Genomic DNA, 16,580 nt, shown 5'->3' on the forward strand with positions numbered 1-16,580 from the left:
ATCCCACCCCTCTATGTAGTCACAAAGCACCAAGCTGATCTCCCTGTGCTATGTGGCTGTTTCCCACTAGCTACCTATTTTACTTCTGGTAGTATATATAAGTCCATGCCACTCTCTCACTTCGTCCCAGCTTATCCTTCCCCCTCCCCATGTCCTCAAGTCCATTCTCTACGTCTGTGTCTTTATTCCTGTCCTGCCCCTAGGTTCTTCATAACCTTTTTTTTTTCTTTAGATTCCATATGTATGTGTTAGCATGCGGTATTTGTTTTTCTCTTTCTGACTTACTTCACTCTGTATGACAGACTCTAGGTCCATCCACCTCATTACAAATAACTCAATTTCATTGCCATCTTTTTTGACAGTAGCCAACCTAATGGGTGTGTGGTTATATCACACTGTGGTTTTGATTTGCATTTCCCTAATGATCAGTAATGTTGAGCATCTTTTCATGTGCTTACTGGCTACTTCTTCTCAGGAGGAATGTCTGTTCAAGTGCTTTGCCCATTTTTTTTAAAGTCTTTATTGAATTTGTTACAATAATGCTTCTGTTTTGTGTTTTGGTTTGGAAAACCAGTGGACTGCCAGGGAAGTCCCGTTTTGCCCATTTTTGAATTGGGTTTTTTTGTTGTTGTTGAGTTGTAGTTCTTTATATGTTCTGGATGGTAACCTTTTATCAGACAGCTGATTTGCAAATATTTTCTCCCATTTCACAGGCTGCCTTTTCACTTTGTTGACTGTGTCCTTTGATGTTTTAAATTTTGACGCAATACAATTTATCTATTTTTTCTTTTGCTGCCTGTGCTTTGGTGTCACGTATGTTTTAAAGATGTGCCCACAACTCTTCCTTTAGAACCGAGTAAGAACAGAACCAGTAAATTCCTGGCTCCATCTGGCATCCCACCCACGCTGCCCTGGCTGCCTGCCACCAGCCAGGTAAATGCCTGTGCACTGCAGGTTTCTGCTGTGGTTCCTGCCTTGGCTCACAGCACCACAGTACCCAGGTACAGGAGAGACCTGAATGGTTGAGGGGCTCACCATCCACTGGGAGAGTGCACACACAAGCCTGGCCATGTGGGTCCACCCTTAGTGCCAGAGTCCCAGGGGTCCTCCATTTCCAATAGGCACCGACACTGCAGATGCTGGGGCATGCGCTTGCCACTCTAACTGCCTCAGCGCACACAGTGGGCACAGTGCCCAGGGGCCCACACAAATGTTTTAGTTGATGTTAAAGTCAGAAGGAAGAACAAAATGTAATAATAATGACTGTGTAACAATAAAGCAGCCTGGATTATATTTGTCTTTATATTAATAGTCATGAAATATAATCCTACTTTTTCATGGGGAAAGGGGCCCACAGAGGTCACAGGGCCTGAACCCACAGTCAGTAGTCATGACGTGGCCCTGGCCCTGGCTCTCCCCACAGAGAAGGCGGAGCCCAGTCCCAGGCCAGCTGAGTTTGGCTCAGAGCCCTTCCCTCTGCCTGTGTGGCCACACCTCCTCCCCACACGTGCCAAGGTGCCAACCCCAGAAGTCCTGTGTGACCACTCAGTGCACCCTGCCCAACAGCTCAGTTTCCTCCTGCCTTCCCTGCACCCAGGGTTCAGAGGGCTCCTGGCCTCCCGCCTGCCCCGGGCAGCCACCACACACGCCTGCTCCCAGGTGTCTTTCTGAGCCCTTCGCTGGGCTTCCTGTGCCCGATGCCTGCAGGTCCCACTGTGGTACCCTGGCTCCGGACCTCGTGCTCACTCTTCCCAGCCTTGCCCACGACCCCCGGGTACGTGGTCCCCCACCCCGTCTTCTCTCCTGGGCAAGCCCCTGCCCAGCTCAGCCCTCTCCCCGCGTTCCCCCAGCCATGCTGGCCTTTCCCCTCTTCACTCCCAGAGCACCGACCTCATGCTAAAAGAAGCAGAGACTGTAAGACCCACAGGGCCAGCACTGGGCCTGTCTTGCTCACCACTGCATCCCCACAACCTTGCCTGATGCCTGGCACAGAGGAGGTGTGAAGGGAAGGGCTGGGTGGGCTCTAGTAATTTGACATCCGCAGGAAGCTCACCTTTTTTAAAAAAAATTAATTAATTAATTAAGTTTTGGCTGTGTGGGGTCTTTGTTGCTGCTCACGGGCTTTCTCTAGTTGCGGCGAGCGGGGGCTACTCTTTGTTGTGGTGCACGGTCTTCTCATTGCGGTGGCCTCTCTTGTTGCGGAGCATGGGCTCCAGGTGTGTGGGCTTCAGTAGTTGTGGCTCGCGGACTCTAGAGCACAGGCTCAGTAGCTGTGGCCTACGGGCTTAGTTGCTCTGCGGCATGTGGGATCTTCCCGGACCAGGGCTTGAACCCGTGTCCCCTGCATTGGCAGGCGGATGCTCAACCACTGCACCACCAGGGAAGCCCAGACAGCTCACTTTGAGAGCCAGCTGCCTCTGTCCATGGGTCCCTGGCTCAGCTCAGCTGTACTCAGTCACAAGCCAATGTCTCCCTGAGGGGGGAATCTGACAGCTTGTCCCAGTCCTGATGCTGCGAATTGAAGCCTTTGTCTACAAAATCATGGAGAAAACTCTGGCCTCTGCAGGCGTACCCAACAGATGGCCAGCTTAGTGCATACACTGGGCGCTCAGTAAATGCCAGGGCTATCTTCGGCCCTGACGCCCAATGACGACAGCAGTCACCACTAGTGCAGCCTTGATTCCAGTCGTAAATTTCTTCTCCCCCAAATGCTGCCAGCAGCCCTCAGTGGGCAGCACGTGCCAGGGTGGCCACAAGTCTGAGTGGCCTTCCTGGTCTGGCCTGGGCACCCAGCGAGGGCCAGCTGCTTGGGTCCACACACAAGCAGGAGCAAGCAGCCATCCTGGCACACACTGGGTGCCCAGGGCTCTCCACGCTCCTGAGAGCTCTGCCTGGTACAGAGCCCGCGCTCCTGCCTGCCTGTCTGGTTTGCGGCTTCACACACAGCACAGCTCTCTGGGCCCTTCCCACCAACATCCCTCCAGCCTGAGCCCTCTCTGTGTGGTCCGTGGTGGGGAGGGCAGAGGACCCCATGTGGGGGTGCAGTGTCTCCCCGGACGCCGGTCTTCCTGGGCCCTGACTGGACAGGGTGGCCAGTGGCCTGTAAGAGCAGCTGTACGGAGGAGGAGAGACCTGAGGGCCAGCCCGTGCCCCAGAGGCCCCACCGGCCCTGCACGGACAGGCACCCTCCTCCACACGTGCGAAAAGCTCTGCCATGCACACCTTGCCTGAGCTCTCGCTGTAGACCTCACTCTCCCCATTCAACCCTGGGAAACACAATTCACCTCTTGCCCTCAGAGCGGAACCGCAACCAGGCCCGGGTCCCCTGACACCCCACCACGCCATGCATGCAGCCCTCTGCTGAGAGTGGGGAAGGCGTCAGGGCGAGGCTGGAGTTTGGGGGAGTGAGGCGTGCAGCCGAGGTCTGCGGCCCGGCAGCCCGGGTGCCAGCAGCCCAGACTCATCCCCGGCACACAAGCCCCAGCCTTCTGTTCCCAGAGGCCTGGGGCCCAGGCTGCACCCAGCACGCACCCGGGGCCACCACCCACGCTTCTCCACCCGCCCAGGCCAGATGCAGAGGCCTCGCTCAGATGATGGACGCTCCTGCCCAAATGTGATTTCCCAGCTGATGCCGAGTTAATCACCAGCCTCACTGGCAGTTCTTTCCGGCTTCTGTGCAAAGGAAACTGCCAATTAGGTTACAATTAATTTCTTACCCAGGGCAAGGCCTGGCTGGAAAAAGACTGGCCACCCAAGTGGCCTGCTGATGACTGTGCGGGTCACCAGGCTCGCTCGGCTCCAGGGCTCTTGTGCCCTGCAGCCCCAGCCCCGGCTTGGGGGTGATGGGTCAGGACATCCCCGGCCTGGACCCTGGTGCCACTGCTTGGGCAACCGTCCCCTCTCCCACCCAGCAGGGCACTGCGATTCAGACTTAAATCTGTCACCCCACCTATCCAGAGCTCCTCAGACAGAGGTGGTCCTGCCCATCTCTGCCCCTCCCCCAGCACCCCTCTCGCCCTGATTCAACATTAACCGGCGTTCCCGAGAGGCCCTGTTCTAAGCGCTTCACGCACGTTGTCCCACTTAATCAACACGACATCTGCCAGAGGTAACGACAACAGCCAGAGGTAACAAAGGCAACTTTGTTCCCTGTCTTACAGAAGGGGAAACCAAGGCAGAGAAAGGCTACCTTGCCCAAGGCCACACAGAGAGTGAGCCAGGACTTAAGCCGAGGGTCCCACCCAGCCCAGTGTACGTGGCCACCAGGCTCCTCTGCTCAGTGACGGTCGTGCACACGTGTGCGGAAAAGCCAGGGCACCATGACCTGGGACTCCGGGCCACCCACCCACCTGCTTGCTAACCAGGCGGAAAATGCAACCATAAATAACCATCCACAGCCTCCTTCAGCCTCCTCGAAAAGGCAGGAGTCCCTATAAGCCCCTCATGTAAATTTGCTCTTTCACGTCTCAGTGAAAGAGGGCGAAGGCCCAGGAAGGCATGACCAGGTGGCGCTCAGCCAGCGCCCGCCTGACAGGTACAGACACAGACATGGCTGCTGTGTGCGCGGGCACCCATGGATACTGGGGGCCTGACGTGCCCTTGCCCGCTGGACAAAGAAGAGAGCCTTGAGGGTCCTTCACTCTGCCCCTGTCAGGTCCTAGTACCACCTTGAGAAGTGGGTCTAGATACAAAGGAGAGATTTCAGTATGACTTGCGGAAGCAGAGAGACAAGGGCAGAGGCAGGCCAGAGCCGTGCTCCTTCACTGCCCTGCTGTATGGCCAGCTCGGCATTCAGCCTCTCTGGGTCTGTTCCCAGCTGTGAACTGGGATAGGAACCCCTCCGTAGAAGCACTGCTGGGACAGAGCGCCTGCTGGTAGAAGCCAGAGCCAGTTCTCCTTTCTCCCTCCCTGACTCTTGAATCAGACCTGCCTGGGCCCACAAAGGCTTCCTGCTAACCCGGGTCAAGGCCTTCCACCCTGTGCTGGGCCCCAGAGCTCATGCAGCTTCTGGGTGCAAGCTTCTCGGTGGCGGGTGGACGGCACTGCCTTGGTACGTTCTGCTGTCCCGGGAAAACGGCCTCAAGGGACTGGCAGCATGACATCACACAGCTGCAATTACGGTAATCAACTTACACCAGATCCGCCTGGTTATTTTTAGAGTCTGGACTGAGAGTTTAGCAAGACAGGGCAGCCCTGGGTTCCCCTGCTGCTGAGTCCCACCTTGTCAGGTGGGCAGGATGGGTCACTGGTTCCCTGAACCCCTCCCTTCCTCCCACCCCCTGGGTCCTTCACAGGATGGTCTTTGGGCATTGGCACCTCACATACAAGATGTGACACCACTGCTTCCGGGACATTAGAGCTCAATGTGGCTTTAGGGTCCGGGTCTTCTGAGAATGTCCTCAGGGTCCCAGTGGGGTCATGGTGACTCAGCCCCCACAGAAGGACACTGGAGGAACCCATGTCCTCTTCAAAAGGGACCTCCGGCTCAGACACTGAAATGTCCCTGGACAAAAACTGATCTGCAACACTTGGTGGAACTTTGATAGAGCAAACTCAACAACAAACAGACACACCCACCCAATTAAAACATGGGCAGAGGACCTGAATAGACACTTCTCCAAAGAAGATACAAACGGCCAAGAAGCACACAAAAGATTCTCAACATCACCAATAATTAAGGAAATGCAAATCAAACCCACATGAGATACCACTTTGTACCCAGGAGGATGGATACAATTTAAAAATATAAATAGAAAATAACAAGGATTGGTGAGGATGTGGTGAAACTGGAACCCTCACATACTGCTGGTGGGACTGTAAAATGTTTCAGTTGTTGTGGAAAACAGTTTGCCGGTTCCTCAAAAGATGAGACTTGGAATTACCATGTGACTCAGCAATTCTACCGCGAAGTATACACCTAAGAGAACTGAAAACAGGGACTCAAACAGGTATCTGCACGTAAATGCTCACAGCAGCACTATTCACAAGAGCCAAAAGGTGTAAACAACCCAAACGTCCACCAAGAGATGAACGAATTAATACATGTGATACATGCACGCAATGGGATATTGCTCAGCCTTGAAAGGGACGAAGCACTGATACATACTGCAATGTGGACGCACCTTGAAAACGTCAAACTAAGTAAAAGGAGTCTAACACAAAGGCCAATTTATACTAAATACCCAAGATGGACAAGTCCATAGAGACAGACGCAGAGTGGCAGTTGCCAGGGGCTGGGGTGGGGGGACTAGGCAACACTGCCTAATGGGTATGGGGTTTCCTTTTGGGGGTGATGAAAATGTTCTGGAACTACACAGGGGTGATGCCTATGCAACACTGTGAATGTACTGAATGCCACCGAATTACTCACTTGAGGACAGTTAATTTTATGTTATGTTCTGGGCGCCAGCCTCCCTTGCAGAGAGAAGGACCCTGTGACAGACCAGCCCGTGGACATGGGCAAAGTGCCCCAGGCCCCTCCAGGCCTGGCTCCTCAGGGCTCTGTGCCCCTCCCCGTGCACATGGCCAGGTGTGGAGCGGCTGACAGGGGCAGGGGGGTGGGACACCACGAACAGGAGACAAACGGACTGTGTTGAGACGCTGAGACTGGGGGTTTCTGTCGCCCCCAAGTACACGGTCTCTCCTGCTCACAGATACAGGTGGGTGGGAGGCTGCAGAAGCAAAGATTCGGGAGGGTCCACAGTGGCGACTTTACGACGCTCTGTGGAGTCCCGTGTGTGGTCCTGCTGGATGACTCTCCTACGGAGACCACCTGCAGGTGCCCGTCTGACAAGGCTCAACCCCTCCCAGTGGCAAAGCTAGTGCTCACAGAGCTAAGTGCGTGTTAACCCTGCTTCCACAGGCGAGGAGGCAGCGGGTGCTGCGCCCACTTCATGGCTAAGTGGCGGCTGGAACAGAGTCCTGCTTCTCAACTCCATCCTTTCTCCTTCCCAGAAAAAAGAGAACAGACAGCAGTGGACGGCCCACAGGCAATGCTGGAAGGGCAGGATGGGGGAGCAGGCAAGGAGAAAGCCCACCCAAGAGCTGCCCCCAGCTTCTGGGTCTCCCACCACTTCACTTTGTCTGTGTCTTTGGCTGTTTCAGAGGCAGGAAAGTTTGAGTAAGAAACTGAGTAAACTCCTTCCCTCCACTCGGACTCCCACCATCGCTCTGTGTGCCCCCAGGTCATCCCCCATTCACCCCGCTCTCGGGTCCTGGCACACAGAGTGCACATCTTCCCAAGCATTTTCCAGGCTGTTAGTTAAAGTTTAGGAACTTACATTGTTCCTTTTCCCCTTTTTGTCGAGAGTGAGAACCCTCGGAATTTTCTGGCAATCCCATAGCCACATGGGAGGGGGGGACTGCAACCAGTTTTGACATCCACTGTCTTGCCAGGGGCTTTCTGATTGTTTTAGCAGCGGAACCCTTTCTCCAATCAGAGCGCAGGTCAGGGCCAGTGCTCAGGGCAGAGCTCGGAGCTTTGCCTCCCTCTCCCTGCCACCCTGCCCCTCAGGCACTTCTCTGGAGCCCAGGGCCCTGCGGAACCCAGACAGTAGCAGCCCATGTCAGAAGAGCGAAGGCTTAGGACTGTGATAAGGTGCGACCGCCGGTACCCAAATCTGGGAGGGGGGCTGGGGCCCCCACGGGCATCTCCCCTGAGCAGGTCCCAGAACTGGTCCCTGCCTGCCAGAGCCCACCAGGCATTCCTGATGTCATGGAGAGCCTGCACCAGCTGGACCACCAGGTGGGTACACGCCTGTGCAGGTGCACAGGTGACCTTTCTGCAGAGGTGCCCTGGCTGCTACACTCTGTGGAGCCACTCACAAGGCGAAAGCAAACAGAGGTGTTTGCTCGGGCCCGGCCACCTGCTCTCCTTGAGGGCCCAGGTGGCGCCTGAACTGCCTCCCCCAAGGTCCCATTGGCGTCAATGCGCCCACAACCATGCTTTCTTGGGGGTGTCAGCTCCAGTGGGGGAGGAGCTAAGGGAACAGTGGCACCTCGCTGCTGCTCTCACCGCCCCCCACCTTGCCCAGTGGACAGCTCAGAGGGCCACTGGCTTTACATCCTCCAGCCTCAGGGACAGAAGCGGGTCCCAGGGGCTCCCACAATTACATAGCTGTGAGGCCAGAGCTTGATGAAGCCCAGGCGTCACCTGGCCCCAGAGCTCAGGGAAGGTGGACTGTGGGAGGACCAGGCAGGGGGAGGAGGGCAGGACGAGGGTCCCGTCCACAGGGGCTCCCAGGTGTCCTGGAGGTGCAGCCCGAAGAGGGCCCCATCCTCTAAGGTCCTCTGAGGTGCGATGGAGCCCTGTCTCAGGAGTTACAGCCTCCCCTGAACCCCTAAACACGCTGCAACTCTCTGCTGCTCTGAGGCAGGGAGAGGACAGCCGTGTGGGTTCTGGAGGCCTGAGCCTTCCCACCCCTTCAAGCCCCCCAGGAGCGCCCTCTCCAGGCCACCCAGGTCACGGCCCTCAGAGGGACATCCTGGGCCTGGTCTCTCTGAGCCATACCAATGCCCCAGCCTTCCAGGGGTTAAGGACCCCCACCCAGAAAGCGCGGAAGATGGGCCCTTGAAAACCCAGGGGAGGCAAATGGGGGGGGAGGGCAAAAGATGACCCCCGCTGCCATCACACCCCTGTGGCCCAGGGCCAGGAGGGCCACTTCCCCGCCTGGCTGCCCACCATCCCCTCCCACCCTACCCCTCAGCCGGCCTCCTGCCGTGTACCTCAGTCTGAAATCACACCCATACATTTGAGATAAGTGGCTACTTAGGGCCTCCTTTACTGCCCATCTCTCCCTACAGGGAGACAGCTCTGAGGTCAAAGGGACCTTCCATTGTCTCCCGGAGTGCATCCCTAGCCCCGGAGAAGCTCCCCAGGCAGCAGGTGGTCCCTCGGGGAGCGTTTGTGGGCCCATCACTATTACTGTTACTGTTGAGTCACTCAGAAAAACAACTGCAGAAATGAGAAGGAAGAAGAAAAAAACGAGGAGAAGGAAGAAAACACGAGAAGGAGGAGAGGACACGGGGGCTTGAGCCTGAACACTGCACCCACACAAGGAAGCGCCCCCTCTCACGCCCACGGGGAGGGGGAGAGGTTCCACAGCCGAAATGCAGCCGCTCCTATAGGACAGAAGGCATCGCTACTGTTTGGGGGGGCGCTTCTCCAGCTCTGCCTTTTTCCCAGTTGGGTGCTTTCTTCTCCCAGTCTGTCCTGGAGCCCCGGGCAGGAGGGCCCTTTCTTGGACAAGGAGACACAGTTGTACCCATGTGCCCTGAAGTCCAGCCCCTCCTCAGCACAGTAGCGTCTGTCGGGTTCTGGGTCCCCAGGCAGAGGGTGGGTGCAGGGGCCACACACCCAGCCTACACCACCAGCACAGAGGCCTCTCTTCCTGCCACACCAGAGGACACATGCCCCTCCCCTGGGGCTGGCTATGACCAGACCCCAGCTGTTGGCAGTTCCCGGACCCGCAGGACTCCCAGACATCAGCTAAAGCAGCGGTCCCACCTGAGCATCAGCCAGACCCCGAGGGGCTCCTGATTCAGGTGCTGAAGCACAGTGGCACACTTCCCTCCCAGACCCGGGCCAGGCTGTCCCCAGGGCCCCTGGAGCCCCGAGCAGGAGGGTCACCAGTGGGTGAGTGGGCTCAGGGCCACCTTCCTCTCCCAGGACCCCTCCTGGTCCCCACCGCCACTGGCCCAGAGGAGGGGCCCAGAGGACCCGAGCGGGGAGACACAAAGTCCTCTCCATGGATTCAAGTTCACAGGCTGTGGGAGCCTCAGTTTCCTTACCTGTGAAATGGGAAAATAAGGCTACATCCCTCAGGGTTTCGGGAGGATACAGTGAGCTAGCAGACAGGCAGTGCTCAGGACGGGACTGGCAGGCCATGAGCCCCCTGGGGGTGGCTACTGCTGGCATCAGCCTTATCCAGTGAAGACCAGGGGATGCAGGAGTCCTCTCTCAAGTCACAGAGGCGGGAAGGCCTCAGAGGAAGCAGCAGCTTCCTGGCCCTCCCTTCCCCTTGGCACCCCATGCTCCAGTTTAAGAGATACCATGATTTTAAATGAGTTTTCTCCTCCCCTGGCTGAAAGGCCATTAGCTCCCCATTAGGTGAATGCGTCCCATTTTCTTCTCACCACCAAGGAAACAGTGATTTACTTAGCTGTCCCTAAAGCAATTCTGCAGAATAAAGGCAATTTTGCAATGGTCTCAATAAACTTCCCCATTTGCTTTCTGCTCACAGACCCCACCCTGAGGAGTCCACCAGCTGACCCAGCCCTTTGGTCCCTGAGTAGGCTGGACTCTGCTAGGGCCCAGGACAGCCAGTGTGGGCCACAGGCAGCTCGCAGAGGCCAGAGTGGCTTAGTGGGCTGGGGCGGAAGAGAGAGAAGGCTGGGCCCAGGCAAGCCCAGTGGAGCAGGACACCACTCATCTCTGGCCAAAGGGGGAAGGGGCTGAAAGGGAGAGAAAGAAGTGAGCAGGGCAGCCCTCCTGGCTGAGGGCTCCTGCCGGTCCAGGCAAAAGTGGCAAACCCAGGTCCAACAGCAGAGGGGTGGGCCCAGCAGCCTGGAGAGGGGCCTGCTAAGTCGTGGCCAGCTTTCCTTTCTTCAGTACCTGGGAGTGAGAGGCCCAGAGGGTGTGCACGCAGAGAGGGCAGGTCTTTCCTTGTGGCTAGAGGTGCTGAGCAAAAAGGAACCCAAGAAGCCAGGCCAGAAAGATGAGCGATGTGAGGCCTGGTGAGGAGCAGCTGGAGGTCAGGGAGATGGTGATGGGTGACGGGTCAGCCTGAGACATTCAGGGGGATCCCCAGAAGCTGGGGCTCAGTTTCTTCATCCATGCCATGGGGATGCCTGTACCTGCGCTGGAGCAGCAAAAGGCCAGAAACTTCTAAGAACAACTTTTAGATGGAAGTTCTTTAGCTCTGGTTCCAGGATACTCAGGGTTGATGGGCTGTGCTCCTGAGTATGAGCGGGGAGGGGCAGGTGTCCCTGTGGGGGGACACATGTGGGGGTCCCAGTGTGTGTGAGTGGCAGAGAGAGGGGCTGGGTTCCCTGGGGGAGGGTGGAGTGGGAAGGGCCAAGCCACGCTGCGTGAGTGTGTGTGTGTCCACAAGCCTCATGATCACATATCCTTGAGAAAGGGCAGGAGTGTGTCTTAGCGATGACCAAGAGTGAGTGTCAGTGTGTGAGCGTGGATTCAAGTGTGTGTGGGGGGGGGGCCGTGCGTGCGCTCACACGGATACCAGCGTGTGGGTGAGGAGTCCTGCCTTACTCTGGGAGTCTGTGTCTGGGTTGGCACCTTTTTCTGAAGGTGTGTGCATTCACACACAATGAGAGTGTGTACACGAGGAGGGGGGCACACCGTGAGGTCTGTTTATGCCCCAGGACCTTGCTCTGAGCATCTCTAGGCCCTCAAGCCCACCCCTGCCAGCCCTGGGGCAGTGCTTCCCTTCCCCGGCCGCTGCCTCTTCATCTGGTTGCCTCCCTACCCTCCTCTCCTCAGTCCCCCAGCACAGAAGAGAGCTTCGCGTCTCGCGTCTCGGGGAGGTGTCTGGGCCAGCACGGGAAGGCTTTCCTCCTCTGGAGACCCGGCCCATGCCCCAGGCAACAGGCCTGGCCACAGGAGGGCTGCGTCCACGAGAGGGCGCCCCGGGGCCGAGCTGCTCCCAGCCTGGTCGAGTCTGGGTGGGAGCAGCGGCCCAGCTCACTGGTGGCGGTCTGCAGCAGCTCACTGAGAGCCAGGCTCAACAGCTCCAGCACTGCTACTCCGGGTAGAGGGTGCCCGCAGGCCTCTCCACGGGCCCGTTGTCTCCTCTTGGGTATCGCGGGGCCACCTCTCAACCCCCAGTGCTACCAATCGTGGTTTCTTGCTCATCCCATGGGAGGGTGGGCGAGGCAGGGGACTTGCTTTCCCTGGATTGGAGAGCCTTTCTCTGATCACCCAACTCCATGCGTCCAGGCTGTGAAGAAGCCACCTGCATTCCCGCCAAGTGTCACAGGCTGCCCTCGCACCCCTACCCCCCAACTCCAGCCCCCCACGGCCTCAGCTGGGACCCCTGACTAAGCTTGGGACAGGCACAGGAAATCCTCCACAAGCTTCGGAGGCTGCCCAGCACGCCCTGGCTTCCGGCTCACACCTGATCACCCGCCCACAACTACAAAGTTGCAACCCCGAGTTACAAGAGGTCTTCTGAACACCTTGTGTTTACTTCTGCCCTGCCTGCAGCCTCCTCCTGCCTGTTTTCCCCTCACAGCACTGGACCCCCAGACTCCCGATGCTTTCCCCCATTCTTCCCCAGGTCAAAGAAAGGGTTTCTCCCCTGCCTTCCCTATGATGGGCTAGGGGCCCGTTCTAGCTTCAGTATCTGCCTCGTGAGCTCAAGATGCAGTCACACAAATGAAGCCTTGGGCAGGCCTGGGAACCCAGAGTCTGTGCAGGACCCAGGGCCAGACGCAGGGGATCACCACCTCTTCTGTTCCCAAAGGCCACAGGGAGAGAAAGCCCTTTGTAAGCAGAGGGGGAGGGTGGCCGGAGCTCCTCTCTCAGAGGGCAACTTGGTGCATACTGAGTACTGAAGAAGAGGAAGTCAAGGACAGTTCGAGAGAAACTAAAATTCGTGGTGTGTGGGCAGGGGGGCGGGCAAAGATTCGACAGCCTTGGGGTTCACTCATCCCGTCAGGGTTTTGGAGGTGGAGGCAGTGACCAGCCTTTGCAAGGCCACATCTAATCCTCCCAGCACCGATGTTGGCGGCACACCGCCCTACTCCACTGCAGGATGGTCAAAAGCACTTGGTACAGGTCGGCCCAGAGCCGTCAAATGGTCCCAAAGGCCGCACCTTCAGGTGTCCCCGCCTGGCATCAGCGCGGGACTCGGAAGCCGCGCGTGGGAGTGAAGCCGCGCGTGGGAGTGGAGCCACGGCGGGCCCTCAGCCGGCTGCGCTGGGCCAGTCCGAGCGGGCCCTCGAGGGCAGCCTCCCTAGAAACCACAGCCTTTTGGGTTTTTTAAGGACTAGAGCGGCAAAAACGCACAAGGGAAAAGCAACCATTCTTCAAAACAGCAGATCCCCTCCGCATCCCGCGGCTAGCCAGGGTATCAGAGCTGGAGGAAGAATGCACCGACGTGTAGAGCGACAAGGAAACGAAGACGGAGCAATCTTTTACAGAAACACAACTCCTCCCCGCCCAAGTCGCAGACTTTCTAGGGCTACCTCACCCGCCCTCCCCCACCTGCACCGAAACGGCTACAAGCTCCGTTCGGTTCGCTCCAAGACGCTGCTGTGGTGCGAGGCGCCACCAGGCTGGGGAGCGCGGCTGCGACAAGGGCCCTGGGCACCGACCCCGGCCACCCGGCCCGCGTGCCGCTCCGACCCGAGTCCGGCTCCAGCCCGAGACCCGCCCAGTGCGCGGGGCCCGAGGCGCCCTGCACACCCCACCACCCCGCTCGCAGCCGAGCCCGGGCGGCCGGCAACAGCGCAGCCCGCTGCCCACCGCAAACAGAAACGCGTTTCCGAATGTGTCCACTCAGCCGGTCGGCGCGCGGTGCCAACTTCGCCTCGGCCGCTGCGGGCACCAGTCCCCGGCAGGACTCACCTTCGCCGAGCAGCGGCAGCAGCAGCAGCAACCGCAGCCCCACGGTGCCGGCCGTCGCCTTCTCCATCGCCGGTGCACGCTGGGGCCGCGGCGAGAGGGACGGTGGCTTGGGCTGGGGGTCTCGGCGGCGGGGTGCGGCGCTCAGCCGGGCTGCCCCATGCCCGGCCGGGACGCGGTGGACGAGATGAACACTGCGGGCGCAAAGCGTCGGGGCACGGGCTCCACGGTACTCTCCGCAGCTGCGCGCCGGGCTCCGGTCGCGGGGCCTGAGGCGAGGCGGGGCGGGGTGGGGCGGGGCGGTGAGGGGGCGGGGCGGGCGGGGCGGGCGGGGCCCGGGTGCGGGCGGGGTGCGGGAGTAAGGGCGGGGCACTGGGTACCCGCCCAGGCGATGCCTGGTGTGGTTCCCGCGGGGCGCGGTTTAGGAGACCAGTGCCGGACGCGGGGTGCGGGCCGGGCGGGGCGCGAGTAGGGGCGAGGTGCGGGACCCGGGGTACCGGCCCGCCAGCCGCAGCCCCAATCCGCGCGCCTCCGCACGCACAGCCACTCTTCCTCACTCTATGCGCCCGCTCTCGGTCTGTGCGTTTCGACCTTCCCCGCCGCCCAGAGAGGGCAGGGAAACCACGGGGATGCGGGGGTGCGCCCGAGTGGACGTGGAGACTAGGCAGGCGCCCCGCCTCCAGGCTCTGGGCGCGGTGCGCATCCTCAGCCATTTCTCGGAGGGGGGAGGCGCGGTGGGAGCGCGGCCTCTCTTGGGGCCGGAGGCGGGAGGAGGGGAAGTGCCCGGGTGGGGGAAGGGGAGCCTGGGCGTTTTCTGCGCACGCCAGGGGTGAGCCTGGCCTGTGGCTTCCAATGTCTGCGGTCGCTCTAGGGGTGTCCTAGGGTTAGTTTGTGAACCTGCCTCTTTAGGACTGGTCCAACCAATGAAACCAGGAAACTGACTCTGGAGCTGGCTTTAATGGGGTGCTTGGAGGGTAGGTACTCCCTCTCCCCAACCAAACAGAAGAATTCTTAGGATGGGGGGCTGACTGGGTAGCGGAGCAAGTAGCGAGGAGGAACTGGAGCCCCAAAGAATTTAATTTTTGCCCCAAGAAATGATGTCCATAAACACATCCAGTACTCAAAAGGGAAGACTCTGGGTCCCCAACATGGGGGGTCCTGGAGGTTGGAGGTGAGCTCTAGGCCCCTGTGGGAAAAGTCCACTGTTCTACTCCCACCCGCTAGCTGCCTTTTGTGGTCTGGCCCTCACCTAGGCACAGAGGAATGCAAGCCTAAGGGGCCTTGGGGTGGGAGGGTCCAGGGTACCTAGGCCTGGGGTGCCCCTATTTCAGTGTCTCTTCTTCCGGCTGTGCACAGAGCCCCGCCCTCTTGCCTGGCTGAGCTCAGGGCTGAATAAGGGCTCTCTGCACATCACTCTGCAGATATGAAGTCAAAGTGAAGTCACCCTCGCAGGCATGAGGAGGAGCTGCCAAGACAGGCTGGCTGGGGGCTCTGCCGGCTGAGATGTCCAAGCCGGCCTGCTGGCTGGAGGCCAGGGCACAGTGCTGCCAGCTCGGGAGAGCCACCCTGCGGCCACCAGACCTTGTGTTGCCTGCCTCACGCTCCCCGAGCCCCAAGCCCTTGGATTTATGGGGCCGGAGTTGGCCGTGGGGGACTCCCCTGGGTGTAGACAGGCCCTACCTCTGGTGCTAGTAACAACTACCAAGGCTGCACATTCAGGCCTGTGCACGGGGAAGGGACCTGAGTGGGAAGGGAGGGCCTGAGGGGAACTTCTTTGTTACCAACAGGCTCCTGTGGCAGAAGAATGCAGAAGGAAGAGGGGTGGCCTGGCCCATTCTTCCAACCAGCCCCACCCCTGTGCCCCCCCAGGGACCACCCTGGCCAAGCCTTGGCTGACACGGGTCAGGCTGGATGTCTGGTTGTGCTCCGTGTGACCACCTCAAGGACCCATTTGAGGCTGTGTCCCTTCTTCAGTCCTCAGGCCCTTCCACTCTCCTCCACCACCCTTGGGGGTCTTGAGAGGACATCTGATACTATGCTGGGGACATTGCCCTCTTCTTAGAAAAAGGTCTGGGGAGCCTCATATGTGTACCCCTGTACCCTCATATGTTGTACCCCTGTACCCACATGTGCATACACCTGTGTTCACGTACAGGGATATGGGTGCATACCCTCACCCGCGTGCATGCCCAGAGGAGGATCCAGGAAAGCACAGAGGTGAAGTGCTTGGCTTGCTGACCTCGGGTCCTGCATATCCATAAGAGACACCCCTGTGAGACTCAGACAAGGCCTGACCTCAACTCTGCCCTACTCACCCTTCCATGGGTTCTTCAACGGAGTTGTTTTTCTCCTCTGAATGTCCTGCCCCACCTTCCTTTCCTCCCTTCCTTCCTCTGCTCTCCCCTTCTCCTCATTCCCCTCCTTCCCTCCCATTCTCTGCAAGAATCTCTTCTCCATTCCTTTGCCCCAGCACAAGAACCAGGCTAGCTGCCTCACTGGGGCCTCAGCGTCTTCATCTGTAACATGGAAATAACGATATAGTAACTGCCTTGCAGTGTTGTGAGGCTGAACCCAAATGAAGCATTGACAGAATCAGCACAGTTTCTGGCTCCCCAGAAAATGAGCTTTTTTTTTTTTTTCTCTTCTTCCAGGGTCCTCTGAAGTCCAAGGAGCTGTCTGGGTGGGAGGCTGGGGGCAGTGACATTGTGTGAAGGTTGAAGGTGCGCTCTGAGTTGTATCCTGGCTGGGTCTCTGGTCTGTGTGACCTCGGCAAGTTTGCAACGTCTCTGGGCCTCAGGAAGGCAGAGCTCCATCCCCCCAGGTGCCTGAAGACAGGTGAGTCCCCGGCAATCAGCATGAGCTGTCACTGTCACCATTGATTCCCATCAGCTGTGACGCTGAGGCCGAGGCCAAAGTGGTCAGTGGACATTGCTAAGGTGACACGGAAAGCAGGTGGTCCCTACAGCAAGCTGTCTGCTGCCCTCAGCTCTGGCTC

The 16,580-nt window shown here is 58.6% G+C and overlaps 1 protein-coding gene across 16 annotated transcripts in view; it reads right to left on the minus strand.

Moving 5' to 3' along the window:
* Positions 1 to 13,655, minus strand: part of RET (ret proto-oncogene) — a gene marked incomplete at both ends in the record, with an annotated part of 58,868 nt that extends 45,213 nt beyond the window's left edge. For all 16 annotated transcript variants that reach the window (XM_082853880.1, XM_082853879.1, XM_082853877.1 and 13 more), the window contains one exon: positions 13,589 to 13,655. In XM_082853880.1, the coding sequence (XP_082710006.1) occupies positions 13,589 to 13,655 (67 nt within the window). The remainder of the gene's footprint in view (positions 1 to 13,588) is intronic.
* Positions 13,656 to 16,580: the final 2,925 nt, after the last annotated feature.

The sequence above is a fragment of the Leucopleurus acutus genome (assembly GCF_964270905.1).
Source record: "Leucopleurus acutus genome assembly, chromosome: 14".
NCBI lineage: Eukaryota > Metazoa > Chordata > Mammalia > Artiodactyla > Delphinidae > Leucopleurus > Leucopleurus acutus.